This window comes from Musa acuminata, unplaced genomic scaffold, assembly GCF_036884655.1.
Source record: "Musa acuminata AAA Group cultivar baxijiao unplaced genomic scaffold, Cavendish_Baxijiao_AAA HiC_scaffold_1138, whole genome shotgun sequence".
Classification (NCBI taxonomy): Eukaryota; Viridiplantae; Streptophyta; class Magnoliopsida; order Zingiberales; family Musaceae; genus Musa; species Musa acuminata.
The window spans coordinates 4030855-4046016 of NW_027021350.1; the positions used below are offsets into that span (position 1 = coordinate 4030855).

At 40.8% G+C, this 15162-nt stretch overlaps 1 protein-coding gene across 1 annotated transcript in view; it reads left to right on the plus strand.

Moving 5' to 3' along the window:
- The window catches only part of LOC104000071 (potassium transporter 7), a 30174-nt gene extending 15776 nt beyond the window's left edge, over positions 1-14398 (plus strand). The window contains exons 5-9 of the mRNA XM_009422010.3: positions 3494-3754; positions 3852-3904; positions 12219-12333; positions 12430-12684; positions 13018-14398. Of these exons, the coding sequence (XP_009420285.2) occupies positions 3494-3754; positions 3852-3904; positions 12219-12333; positions 12430-12684; positions 13018-14105 (1772 nt within the window). The 3' untranslated portion in view covers positions 14106-14398. The remainder of the gene's footprint in view (positions 1-3493; positions 3755-3851; positions 3905-12218; positions 12334-12429; positions 12685-13017) is intronic.
- The last annotated feature ends 764 nt before the right edge of the window (positions 14399-15162 follow it).

Here is a 15162-nt window from a genome sequence, read left to right on the forward strand (position 1 = left end):
GGGCACTCCTTCACCATGTGCGGCCCTCCGCATATGAAGCATCTGCCAGGTTTCGAGGCCTTGCCTTTCGGGCTTGGCCCTTTGTGGGAACTCTTCTTCTTTTGTTCGCCCCCGAGCTCTTTCCCTCGAGAATATTTTGGAGGGCAATTGCTTGAAGATTGTTTCTTTCTTCCCGGGTCTTCAGAGGAAACGAAGTCAGTGAGCCTTTTTGCGGTAGCAATTGCCCCGATCAAATCGGAGACATTCCTTTGATGTAATTCTTGTTGCGCCCATGGCTTCAAACCATCAAGGAAGCTGAACGACTTATCCTTCTCGAACATGTTTTGGATGTCCAGCATTAGCACAGAAAATTGCTTTACGTAGTCTCGGATGGAAGCATTTTAGCGGAGTTGTCTCAATTTCCTTCTTGCGATGAACTCGGTGTTCTCCGGTAGGAACTGAGTTCTCAACTCCTGCTTCAAGTCCTCCCATGCGTCAACTCGACACTGACCTTGTTGGATCTCCTCCCAACGGGTTCGCCACCAAAGTTTTGCATCTTCGTTTAGATATATGGTCGCTATAGAAACTTTGGTTTCTTCAGAATCAGGCCTCGTAGCTCGAAAGTATTGTTCTATATTGAACAGGAAATTCTCGAGCTCTTTTGCATCTCTGGCCCCTCCATAACCATGAGGCTTGGGTGCCCTCAAGTTTTGTGGTGGCGCAATACGGGTGTTGCTTCCTCCCGCATTTAGTGCCCTTGTGAGCATGGTCACCCTCAAAGTGAGTTCCACCACAACTTCCTGTAGGTGTTGCACGGAGTCTTTGGTGTCATTTGACAATCGGTCGACTAGGGCCTCAACCTTGTGCTTCTTCTTGCGAGCTCTCTATCCTAACAAGCCTTCGTTGGCCATGGTAGAGTTCCTCCAAGCTCGCTTCGAGAACATCCAAGCGGGTTTCCGCCGTTGTGAGTCTCTCCTTATGACTCCTTTTCCCGATTGGCGTTCCAGATTGCACCTTCTCTGCTCGCGAAGAGTAGCCAACTTCTCGCTCATCATGTTCGCTGCCGCGCTCCTCCTGAGCGGCTCCAACAGCATGCGAGCGAATGTGCACTTGCAACCCACCTGCGGCTGCTTGAGGCAAGGGTCCGACTTGCCTCGTCTTGCTTGATTCGCCACAATGCTTTGCCATGGCGAAGTTGCGAAGTTCCTTTGCTACTCACTCGAAGTGCTTGCCCGCTCTGATGCCATAATGTCACGACCTTAACTGGAATTGCCTAAGTCGTGAGGCACCCTTGCGGCAAAGACGCGAACTTAGCTTGCGTTGCCTAAGTCGCGCTTCGCCCTTGCGATTTGCATCCACAAAGATCAGCCCACTTGCAACCTCTCGCAGGTCCCCAAGGACCTGTAAAAATAGAAAGTTGATTAGTTCGAAGAACGAGTGACGGACAAGTCCCGACGTCTCGCGAAAAGGGGAAGCTTTACAAGCAATTCGGCGAGCACCTTGCGTGCACAAGAGAAAAGAGGGAGAGGGGGAAAACAAGGACTTTAGAAGGTTGAACGAACAGCTACAAGTCCACAAATAGCTGCTCACCGAGTGCTGGGCGCGACAACAAGTTCCCATCAAGGTAACGTGCGAACTTGCGAAAGAGTGTTCAACGCCCGACACTATACCGAAACCCCATCCAACCCTGTGCCACCCGGGTGGTTCCAGGGTGCTGAGATGGCTGACGTTTCGCGTGCAGCAGCGGGCTGCGGAAATCAGCCCGTGGCATGCGAAAACGGAGCTGTTTTGGGGCTGTTTTGCTCGGTTCGGTGAGCGGTCGCACTGTAGCGTTGCAACTTGTTCGAACTTACATTTTTACAAGCAAAAGGACTTAAAGCCAAGCCAAAACATGCTGCCAAGCAACTGTACATGTAGATTAGAACAACGAATGATTCATTGAATGGAGTTATTGCGGGTGCTCGACGACCATTCGTGACACAGCGGTGATTACTACAGCATCGCGAGAGGAGGGCTTACGTTCCCCAATCCTAGTTGCTATTTTAGGTTTTCTTTTGCTTTTTTAATGCTGAATTTGGATGGGCCCATCGTATTTTAGTTTTTTTTTTAAATTTTTGACTGGATCACTCGAAACAAGGTGGTCCGCTTACCAGTCCAGGCTCGGACCGGTACATACCACCCATTTTATACCATTTTGGGTGGTATGATAGTCTTTGGTGTAATTGAAGTCTGATAAGTTTTAAACTTAAGGACATACGAATGTGCTAGGGACACGGCTTCGATAGTTGTACTTGAGTCCATTTAACATTCCATACCACTTCACATTTAGATATCTTCAATCCACTTTGCCCACTGCTACCTCCTATATTTTCCATTCTTATCTAAATTTACCAAAAATATTTCATGCTTATCATTTTAAAACTGTCGTAACATGACAAGTTGGCTATCACTAAGGATGTGGAAAGTACTTAAATAAAAATATTATGAAGTCCTGCAGAAGAGTATTGAGTAGATAGAACATTACTCTTTTTTTATATAAAAAGATAGTGCACACTTTGTTGTGAGTGCTATGTCCAAATAGCTTGTAGATGGCTTGATAAATCAGTTTGGTTTTTTATTTCTTGTTTTCTTCATTTGAAATTTGGTCCTATGATTAACAATGTTTTGTGCACTATAGAAAGATAATCACCTCTTTTACCTGTGTGCCTTACCTATCTATGTGATGATTGGAGAGGCAATAAGGTGCACATGTAGGATCTACTGGTGAGGTAATGTGGACCTCCTTGCTTCTTCTCATGGTAGCTGAGATAAATAAGGCTTCAGGCAGGTGAATTCAGAATTTTGACAATTTAAACTCACCTACTGTTTATGAAATTCTTTCTAATGAGGTGTTGCCCTCGACACATGGCAGAGCATCAATGTTGGCTCTTATACACAGTACACAACTTCGTATATGTATCGAGTATGAAGTGGTATCCAAAAAAAATTCTTTCCAAGAGAATACTGTTTCTTGAAAAGCAATTGTAATCTTTGGTGTCATTATCTAAAATGTATTAGAATATCTATCTTCACAATGGTAGTGTTGCCCTTGCTGGAGGTTAAGCACACATTTGACATACAGAGTTTGCATTGTGTCAGCACTTATGGCATAGCTTTTCTAGTTCAAGATTTTGATGCCACTCTTTACTGTAATTGTAATTGATATCCAGCCTAAGAATTTTGAGTAGTGGTTGGTGTGCGATCTTCATATCTTTGCTGAAGATGTCCAATGAAATTCTTTGTTACTGATCTGCATTATATTTTTGATCATGCTATTAATTTTGTTGTGTGAAACTTACTGCTCAAAAGTTTTACTTGTATGAACAATCTCCATTTCTAGTGTTGATTCTTATTAAATTGCTTGTTTAAGTTTCATTTCTATTTACTATCATGTCCTTATAAATGAGGATTCTGTATTTAGCATTTGTCTTTTTCTGAACTTTGATTTTCACAAGATTTTCTATGTGACATGCAGGTGAGGTGGTAATTGTTGCTTGCATTGTGCTCATTGGCCTTTTTGCTTTACAACACAGGGGTACACAAAGAGTAGCCTTCTTGTTTGCACCTATTGTTATTGTTTGGCTTTTGTGCATTGGTATAATTGGTTTCTACAATATCATTCACTGGAACCCCAAAATATATTATGCTCTGTCTCCACACTACATTGTTACGTTCTTCAAGCAGACAGGGAAAGATGGTTGGATTTCTTTAGGTGGTGTACTCCTTTGTATCACAGGTAAATGGCAGGGAGCAGATTCAATACTTTGGTCATTAATGATTACATATTTTTGTCCATGGCTGTGTTATTCATCCACATTTTCCTAAATATACAGGTACTGAAGCTATGTTTGCAGATCTTGGTCACTTCACTCAAGCATCCATTAGGGTATGATAAGCTCAATTTGTTTTTAAAGTTTTGATGGATATTGAGATATAATAATTAGATCAAGTCAAAAGTTTGTATGATAAATACCATCAATTAAAAAGCAATTGAAATAACTGAAATATGTTTCTCATTATCAGAATAGTTAAAGTGAAAGGTGAGTTTTGTAATATCAAGAAAACTTTACATCATAACGGTAGGTTTAACCATGACATTCAAACATGCACCAGAATGCTTGCTTGACTAACAGGCCAAGGGAACTTGGCGATGTTCACTTTAACCAAGTTTTTGCAATTAGCACCATGATATATATATTTTCTTTTACTGTTAATGTCAATTAACAGTGAACAATAACTATAATTATTTTTATATTGGGATAGTAAATTCCTATTACTTGTTCAGATTGTCTTGGGGGATGGCCATACTATTTTGTAGTGAGGATATCAACTGTCCTATGTTGTATTTCAAGTTATGTATCTGATGCTTTTTGGTGATACATCATGCTCTGAGACATATTGAGTGCATATGGTATTCTTGTCAGTCCGTTGGTCGACTCTACGCATGGAAACCTCAATGTGGCACACATTTGTTGGAATTTAAAATAAAACTAGAAAACCGTTTGATTTGATTTGCAATTATCATCAAACTTCTAACTGAACTTTTTCTGCTGATGTTACTCATGGATTTTAGTTACCCATAGAGTTGAATGTGTTTTTGCAATTATTTAAATTTTTGTATGATCGTTAAAATTTAACAGTTTTGTGTTGATTGAAGTTTGAATTATGCTTATTCATAGAGAACTTATAGGATTATAGACTTTTTTTATTTGTTTTTAACTTCTCTCCAATTCTTTAGTTTTTAGAACATGATAGTTTCCTTATTCTTGGCCACTTAATTTAGAAATATGATTTTTTGTATCAATAATGAAAATTCTATCGCTTGCTCATATTGGACATAGTATCTCTGGTTAGGCTTTTTGCAATGACTATTATATCTTTAAAATGAGGCATATTTATATTATAAAACTTATAGGTGATTACGTATTTTGAAATGGTTTATCTGCATCGATTTTGAAAAATATCTAATTCTTATATATTAGGATTTCATTTCATATTTTCTGGCTGGTAGTTGGGGTAGAACTCATGGAGATGTTGTAAAATGTGTGGGAACTCATGCATAATAATGTATGGGAGTCTTCTGTAAGCACATTATGATTTTGACATCTACAATGAATTTCTACCTCTCAGAATCCAATTCTCTAATTATGAGTCGATCCATATGACAATTTCCCTGTTGCCTAAACTATTGTCTATATATAGAATTGCCTTTATGAATCAAGGTATAAGCTAATCCATTGTATTCAACATTGCCAAGCGCTAGAAGCTCTAAGGGTGCTAAAACACCCAAGACACTTGGTGCTCGCTAATATAATATTAAAATTTTAAAAATATATCTAAGTAGTAATATGATCACTAATATAAAAATGACAGAATACATAAGTTTTAGTGGTGATATTTAAAATATCACCATTAAAACATCAAATTACATTCATTTAAAGTAGCAAGACACTAGCTATGACCAAATTCAATCCTTGTAACAATCCTAGGCTATATAACAAAAAAAAAAACTATTATTAACAATGATTAAAATTACAAAAGAAAAAAATAGAGAAGCATGGGGAAGAAATAGGGAGTGAAGCAAGGGAAGGGCTGTCATTTGGGGATAAGAGTAGGATGGTTTGGGGAAGGGGGCTATCAAGGAGGCAACGACAAACAAGGAGAAAGAGTAAGAGCGCTCTAGCGGGAGGAGGGTGTGCACCACCAGTATTGATCACCTTACCTGCTAGGGAGAGACAGGATCCCATAGGATTCCAAGGGTTGTGTGGACATTGGGGGTTGGGTAGGGTGTTCTTTTGCTTAGTTGAATAACCGGGCCCAGGCATGTTCCTTGCCGGGTGCTTAAGCGAGCTCCCGATTGCCCGAGCTAATAACTATTAAAATACCGGGGAAAAAGAAAATATTTAAATTTGGGACATCATTGTTATTTGGTTGTTTGTTTATTAGAAAAATAATTTGCTCAATGTAAGAAATTTTACTTGAGAAGTCGAGGCTTGAAAGACATGGACCTGTTGGAGTTTTCCAGTTTTAATTTGTAATCAGCTAACCTCAAGATTTCTGGAGAATCTGGATAGACTTGACTGGAACATTTTACACTTTGTTTAATAATCTGATGTCAAGACAGTTCAAAGATTTTAGCTTGTTAAAGCAATTATTTGTAAGCAACCTTCTAAACCTGTCTACTAAGAAGATTCTAATTTTTTTGTTGTATAGCACAAGCCAATGTTACCTATTTAAGGATTTAATAACCAGTTGGACCAATATGTATGGATTAATGTATACCAAGTTGATCAATATCTGTGTTGAAACATGTCTTAATATTCTTACATATGTATTTATTTTAATTATTTTATTCCATGATATCAGGTACAAGTGAGTATACTGCCCAGTATATCAGATACTATATTAGCCCTATAGATGACTGAAACCATTATCTGAAAGTCTTTGAGTCTTTGACCTTAGTCGTATCTTTGTCAGGACAAAGTCCATATGCTTGAAGTCTCTCAGTATTTGTTGATTTGGGCTATGTTAAAAACAACAATGTTGAGCATTGAATGCCAGTTTTAAGCCTAGATGCATGGATAAATTTTGGTTGAGATTGGCCTAACTTAGTTTTCAGTACTATGCTTGAAGAATGGGCAACAAACTATTGCAAAACATGCTATTTACATTGATTTTATTAATATATTATTTATTTTTATAATTAATAAACATCTAGTACTACATTATTTCACCCATTAATTTATAATAAAATCAGGAATTTTACCTCCAAAGATTGACAATGAAATAACTGCAACAGTAGGGAAGCCGTAGAGGCCCAATTGGCCTTTTAATTCAAAAAAACCTAATCCTACCTTTGGAATCGGACCATATGGCCAGTCCTATTTGCAGCTCTTTCTGCCTTTAAGATAATAGGCTTCTTATGACTCCAAAAGTTTTTGGAGTCGGTCAGCGCATTGTCACAGACAAAATTGTAAGTGAGGTGTTTGATGTAATACTCATATATGTCTGTCTTTCGGTTTCATTCATGCTTTGCACAACATGTAAAGGGCTGACAGTAGGCTTAGCAGCCTAATTTTGGTTGGTTTTGGTGGCCGTCTTAGGCTTGCAAACAAAGGTTATGTCATGTGGGCATTTGTGGGGATTTCGGTCTGTAGTAGACCATTTTGGATCCTTTGTTGTACGACCGTTCAGAGCTTATGAAGTTTATGTTTGTAATTTGCATTGGCTATGAAATGTTTGTTGAAATAGTTGCTTGTGGATCCCAAGTGAAACGTTTTCTCTAACCTGTTTTCTCTTTATAGGTCATAAAGGACCATAGGAGGTTTCAGGGAGGTTGACCTTTGCGGACGAACACGCAATTGTGCTGCACAACTTAGGCAAAACCAGTTAAGTTCGTGACATTTGGTATCAGAGCAGGACAAGTACACTTAGAAATACTTGACATGCATACGTGGGGACCTAGTTGGGCTGCGTTGAGGACAGTCAGCACGCTCGATCGTTTGGGCGAAATAGGCATAGAAATGTAGGGAAATGAGTCGCTAAGAGGAGCGAGTATCTGAGGTTGGCATTCAGAGGAATGACCAACCTTTCGCGCGAGAGGCACCACGAGGACAAGCAAGCTGGAAAGAATGCATAGTGCACAAAGGTTGGGATGGTTGAGTTCGAGCTACGGCTCGACGTTAGCAACTATACTTGACGATGCAAGGCAAGTGGGGCGCTTGGTAAAGGATGAGATCGTGTAAAGTTGAATGGGTTGCTCAGCGACCGAAAGAATTGTGCAAAGCTCACAGAGGTGAGGGGAATTGCTAACTTGAAGAATTCGGTACTCGTGCAAGGGCTTGTATGCGGACGATGGAATATTCGTGGCCATCCTAAGGCGATCGAAACTCGACGCCATGGAGCATTGAAACTTTCTCTTTAACATGAAATGGATACGTTCGTAGGAGGCTGAAATATGCAGCGAGTTCAACATGTTGTTAGGCCTTGAGAGGTACAGCGGGGGTTGTATTGGCGAGGAGTCGCAATCTAGCGAGTGCGTTTGTGGGAGCAGAACAATGCACAGTTTGTTCAGCAAGGCGGAGTAGTTCAAGGGGATGGTGGTCTCCGTAACTTCCAGAGGGAAGGATGCAAAGAGAAAAGTTGCTCCAATGGGATATATATCCAAGAGGGATAAGTCTTGATTCTCCAGAGGGAGAATCATATGTAACAGACCGCATATGTTGAGGAGTACCTCAAGACAACAATTTCATAAAGATCAACGGACTGAGCGAGCGGTGAGGAGTCATCGCATGATCTCGTATGAGGTAATGCATTGGTGGATGCATTGCGAGATCAAGTTGGGAGAGTGACCCAAGATAACACAAAATAAAGGCACACTTGGAGCCGATATGGAGATCAGACTTAACAGAGGGCTAACCTGTGGAATGGTGGGCGCGAGGGCTACCATTAACTCAATGCAATCGAGTAGCGGAACAACTTGTGTGTAACTTGGTGAAGTACGCAAGCCGCATAAAGGGAGTCAGCATAGAAGATAGAACATGGAGCGGAGGCACGAAGCTTTCCTTGGACAAAGGTCAAGGACATGAACTCTTGTAGAGACGAGCGGGATCATGTTATTCTATGGGTCACTCATTCTGATGGAGCAGACTTATCTTGCATAGTGCCAAAGACGAAGGGAGCTTCGAGGCACATACACCTTATCTCAGAGAAGCATTTGACGGAGGAACCAAGGTGACTCAACTTACGGAGGCGAAGTTGGGGTCATAATGCCTTGGCACAGGGCAACAGGACGCAGAGGCGGGTACTCTTAAAGAATACGCCATAGTGCTGCCATTCGAGTTGTCATGAAGAAAGCGGTACGCAGCGGAGATTGTGCTGGTGAGGGCAGAAGCCCAGGATCCATATAATGATGCATCAATTTCAACGAAGTCAGTGGACTTCGGGAGCTTTTAGGCGATGGACTATCATAGAGTTGTGCTTCGTCTGAGTGTGACTCAAGAGCGGGTGGACGAAGGTCGATTGCCAAAGGAGCAAACACAATAGAAGGTGGAAGAGGCCTTGCGATGTGCTGGCAGAGGCCACACATAAAGGCATCGCAATCCGAGTTCATTCCATAATGATCAGAATATAATGGAGATGTCACTAGGAGGCGACATGGTGTAGCGGACAATGGTGGAACAATTCGTGGCAATGCGATACACACGAAACCAGTCTCGCGAGGGATTAGATCTTACGGAGTTATGATCAAGAGCTATTGTGAGCTTCACTTTGGTGAACAACACGACAACAAGAAGAGCTATGGATTCAACGAGTGAATGCCATGGTACCGTAGAGGTGGGTCTTTCGTGTGTGCATCGAATTTTGTATCGGATGAAAGCCTTGGTCATCGGCATATGGGGGCTGTGTACCACCGAGGGGGAATTCTAAATGCAAGTACCAGTGAGTCCCATAGGAGGGACTTGATCATGCAAAGGTATGATTATAGCACCTGGAGAGTTGGACTACTCTAGAGCTCATATTCGCTTAAGGGAACCCGGCAAGTCGGAGGACAAGATCGAGTAAGCAAATGTTGCTACCAAGGAAGCTAAGGAGAACATAATCGTGCGAGTCTTGCAATATGATGGTGAAGACCATGCATGGGAGTTGCAGTTTGTCTTTCCATCGACCAAGGGGAACTGCTCGGAGAACACAGAGGTGTTGAAGCAGGTGGTCGAAAGGGGTAAGGAAGCGACGACGAGTCCAAAGAGACTTAGCTACCCAAAACCAAGCATCAGTTATAATGAAGGTGGACTCAGAGGAGTGCCACAGTGTCGCGAAAGTGGATCTACCGATCGCGAAGAAAGGGACGCAGATGCGAGACGACGTATAGTAGGGCCATGGGCATGGCAGCGCCATGGTATCGCAGAGGTGAGATTTCTGTGGAGTCATCGATCCCTCCCTCTTATGGAGGGAGAGCGCTTAGTCGTGAAAGGGGCCAAGGAGGTGAAGAATGCAGAGGCAAACTCCAAGTACCAAGATAAGGCTGAAGGGCAGAGGCAAGGGAACTTCGTTAGATCGGTGTCAACGAATTTCTTATCAAGATAGCCGAAAGTGAAGAACTTTATGTCGATGCAAGAGTGCTCGACCAAGGAACAAAATAGGCAGTACGCGGTGTTGTACCTTTGTCACTTAGAGGAGTAGGCGACAGAGATGATGGAGAAGACGGTATAATCCCAAAGGCAACCAAAACTATTAGAGACTTACTCCAAGTTGGGGTGAAAACTTCATGCATTCCAGAAGTTCGATGACATTGAAAAGGTGAATCACAGTAGCTAACTTAATATAAGGAGTGCAAACATTTCGAGTGCTTTGGAAGTGTGAGCAAAGAGCGGGCGAAGGCTAGTAACCAGCTCGATGTAGTATAACCCTTGAGGAGACGAGCGAAGTCAAATAACCTTTACCTTCTCAACTCTTAAGAGAATAGGCGAAACCGAGTATCCCAATTCTCTTATCTATCCAGCAGAGGAGCTCTGCATAGGTTCTAAGACCCTTCGAAGAAACCTAAATAACTTTTGGCATCAAATCCACTTTTGACATCAAATCCACGTACAAATTTTTTTTACAAGTGTACTTGCCATTGGAAACTTTTGATGAATCTGGCATTGGCTAACTTCAGGGAGGGAATGTTTTTCGTGGTATCTTACAACTGTCAGAAGCCCTTGGTAGAACTTCTTATATCTTATTTGTGTGGATGCAACAACCTCAACTTTGTAACAATACACAAGCATTTAGATGCATGATAGCAATTCAACTGCCCCTACTTTGTATTAAGAGGTGTGAGTTCGAACGTTTGTTACTAGCTGACATAAGCTAAGTGAACCATTTGGATTTTTGTGCTGAATAGTTCTTTGATTGCATGACCAGTCTTGACGAATTAAAGATGCCTTTTGCTGTTATTCATCTAGATAGTACAATAACACATGATAGTGATAGCAATGCTACTTGCCTCAAGTAAGGAAACTGACATGGGAAAGGTTTGTATAGTCTCCATAACATTCTTTGGTCCTTGTGTGGTGATGTATGAAGCAACATATATATTAACTCAGTAGAGAACACGGTCAATACCAATTAAAATGTCTCAGAAACATGGTCCCTGGTCTGTTTAGAAATCAATTTATCGGGAATTTCATCAGCTGATTTTTGTGTCAATTGAGAAATAAGGTACTATCCACAAAGCCGCAAATGTTGCTTCATGCTTTTGATGAGGCGAGATTTACTGAGTGACTTGCCTATTTGACATTAATTTAGACTTGCCCTTTGCTAGTCTGATTACCTTCATGAATAGACCAGCCATCTTGTTGATTAGATCTTTGCAAAATGTAGGTTCTTAAGGATGTAAAGTTTCATTTTTTTGTTGGCTAGAAAAAATAGATTGAACCTTTTAAAAAGAATAGTATTAGCTAAAGATGGAGATAGTGACTGGGGCTTTTGCACTAGATCAATAGAAAGTTTCTTTAAGATACCATACTGTTATAACTGCTTTAAACATCCAAGAAACAAAATGCTATTTATGTAGATGTCAGAAGCAGAAAAAAATGTCTTTGTTTGGTTTGAAAGTTCCTAGTGTGACGAGTGGTTGGTAAAACCTTTCGGAGGGCTGTTGCTATGTCCACTAACCTGCAATAAACATTTTTATTTCCGTGTGGGAAATGTCTAATCATGTTTTGATTGTCTCTAAGCTTCTCAAATTACATGTGAACTTAGCAACAGAACCTGTTTGGCCCTCTGTGCAGAGGGCATGTGGTTAGATGGCACTGTAGTCAAATGATGGTACATTGAACCTGAAGAAACATAAAGCATGCTGTTCCCACGTCTAATGTTGGGTGAGCGAAGCAACTAGGGTACCCTCGAAGGATGATGATCTTGAGTTCTGTTATTACAATTTATTCTTGCCATGTTAATTGTCCTGTACCGCACCATGTTTTGGCCAACTATGTAGCTTACGACTGCATATTACCAGTCCCAATCCAGCAATTTGCCAGCTTGTTTTTGCATATTTTGCTACAAACTTGCCTGACAGCTTTGACAGCTTCTTGTGCCTTATGTGCTTAAAAAATTGCAGATCAGCATTTGATGTTACTGGCTTTAAATTCTATATTCTAACCTATCAACTATTCATATTGTTACATGTTGAATCTTCTTCAAACTTCTATTTTCAGGTAGCATTTGTCGGTGTCATATACCCATGTTTAGTACTACAGTACATGGGGCAAGCTGCATTTATTTCTAAGAACTTCTCTTCCTTACCGACCAGCTTTTATGAATCTATACCAGGTAAGTTATAGTATGGTGCAGTAACATTCAGCGTTGATAGAGTTCAAGCTTGGCCAGTAATTTTGCCCTTTTTCTTTGTATTCTCTTTTGTTGCAGAACCTGTTTTTTGGCCTGTTTTTGTGGTGGCCACACTTGCCGCTGTAGTTGCTAGTCAAGCTGTGATCTCAGCAACATTCTCAATTGTCAAGCAATGTCATGCTTTGGGTTGTTTTCCTCGTGTCAAGGTTGTCCATACATCTAGGTGGATCTATGGTCAGATATACATACCTGAAATCAACTGGATCCTTATGCTCCTTTGTCTTGCTGTGACACTTGGTTTCCGTGACACTACTCTTATTGGAAATGCCTATGGTGAGTCAGCTTATAATACAATTCAGCATTAGTTCTAAAACAATAGTTTTTAAGCTTAAGCCATATTTTCTTAAAGTCCATTGGTTGTTTAGAGTTTGAGGATATCATGCGTTCACATCATCTGCATATATTCATTTTTATTACAGGTACTTCAACTTATTGACGAATGTTTCCACTAAAAAAGAGATGCCTAGCTATTATTTTGAACCAACAATATAATATCATGCTTATTTATTCAGTACCACCCTAAAATGTATCTGTCATTGTCTGTGGGTGTGACTAACATTAGTAGCAATCCTCTGGTAATAATGGTTATTTTCTTCATGATTTCAGGTATAGCATGTATGACAGTGATGTTTGTGACAACATGGATGATGGCTCTTATCATCGTCTTTGTATGGCAAAAGAGTACCATCTTTGCGTGTTTGTTTCTTCTGTTTTTTGGATTTATCGAGGCTGTCTATCTCTCCTCTTCAATCATTAAAGTTCCCCAGGGAGGGTGGGCACCTCTCGTGCTCTCCTTTATCTTCATGGTTATCATGTATGTCTGGCACTATGGCACCAGGAGGAAATATCTCTTTGACTTACAAAACAAGGTCTCAATGAAATGGATACTCACGCTTGGCCCCAGCCTTGGAATAGTTCGCGTGCCTGGAATTGGACTCATTTACACAGAGCTGGTTACTGGAGTACCAGCTATCTTCTCCCATTTCGTAACCAACCTCCCTGCTTTCCATCAAGTTCTCGTCTTTGTTTGCGTGAAGTCGGTTCCAGTCCCATATGTTCCCCCAGATGAACGATACCTTATTGGCCGTATTGGTCCTAGAGCTTATAGAATGTACAGGTGCATAGTTAGATACGGTTATAAAGATGTTCAGAAGGACGAAGACAATTTTGAGAACCTACTGGTATTGAGCATTGCCAAGTTCATTCATATGGAAGCTGAGGAAACATCCTCTGGGAGTTACGATGCATCTCCTGACGGAAGAATGGCTGTTATTCAAACTTCTGATACATGTGGCACGACACTGGTGATGAGGGATGCTGATCAGTATGCAGGTGACTCTGCCATGATCAGGAGTAGCAAATCAGAAACACTTCAAAGCTTGCAGTCATTGTACGAGCAAGAGTTGCCAAGTACAAGCCGCCGCCGCCGGGTCCGTTTTGAGTTGCCTGAAGTAGAGTATATTGATCCTCAGGTGAAGGAAGAGCTACTGGCATTGGTGGAAGCCAAGGAAGCAGGAGTTGCTTATATCATGGGACACTCGTATATAAAGGCAAGGAGGACATCATCTTTCTTGAAGAAGTTTGTCATCGATGTCGCCTACTCTTTCCTCCGAAAAAACTGCAGGGGCCCTTCGGTGGCTTTAAATATACCTCACATCAGCCTTATCGAAGTGGGTATGATCTACTATGTGTAGTTAGTGCCTATTGCCAAACAGGGTAAGCATGATTTTGATGGTAGCAGTGGCCATCAAACATGATAGGCACAACTAAGTTCAATGGCAAGAGGAAGGTTAAATTCTCGCTGCAACTTCAATAGGTTTAGATGTTGGTCTAATTGCATAATTTCAACAATGCTTGTACATATTTCTTATGTCACAAACTTACGCTACTATGAGCAGGGAACAGAAGTTGGTAGGGTCCATAATGTAGCTGCCATTTTATTGTGGCATATTTGTTTGTCTTGCAATGTCACCAGCAAATTGGATAACTCGTGTTCTCTTAACTGCACTCTGATGGTGAATTAGAGAACCGTGATGAATGATGGATATCGTAGAAAGCTTTCTTACTTCTTGTAAAAATTGTTAAGTACAAATAAGTCTCTGTTAGGAATTAGGATGCAGCAGTGTAATGACTTTAGGTGAAGTCGATCGGGATAATTTGCAGATCTGTTTTGCTCATGGTTTTATCTTCTTCCTTTTTGGTTCGGTTCTTGTTGTTTCTTCTCCATTCCTTCTTGGTGATTGTACAGAGGTTTTGAAGTAGAAGCATATAGGCTTCATGGGGTGATATTTATCAATCATTTTGTTAGGAAAGTAAGAACATATCTATCAATCATTTTCAGTCATACTAACTTTGAGATGTAGTAGGCATCTCCATTTGTTGTCAACCAATGACACATTGCTTAAGATTATGGAAAGAGTGGTTATAGTAAATGCATGTACTAATTTTGTGCTTGACTTGAACTGTAGCTGCTGCTACCTGTAGAGTGTATTCGGTGTATGTGTGTGGTTTAACTGCGTCAAACAGGGAGTTTACTCCTCACTAAATTGCATGCTAGTGGTCTGCTACTAATATCTTGCTCTCGTTATCATTCCATGTTTATGAGGTACATCCAAAATCTAATATAGCTGTTTATACTACATTGTGGTGCCGAAATCCTCCTCTTGTTAGATGTGAAAAATGGAGGGTTCTTACTATTTAATGTCTTAGATAGCCATTTGCTTAATGCCAATACTAGTCACAACCTCGGAG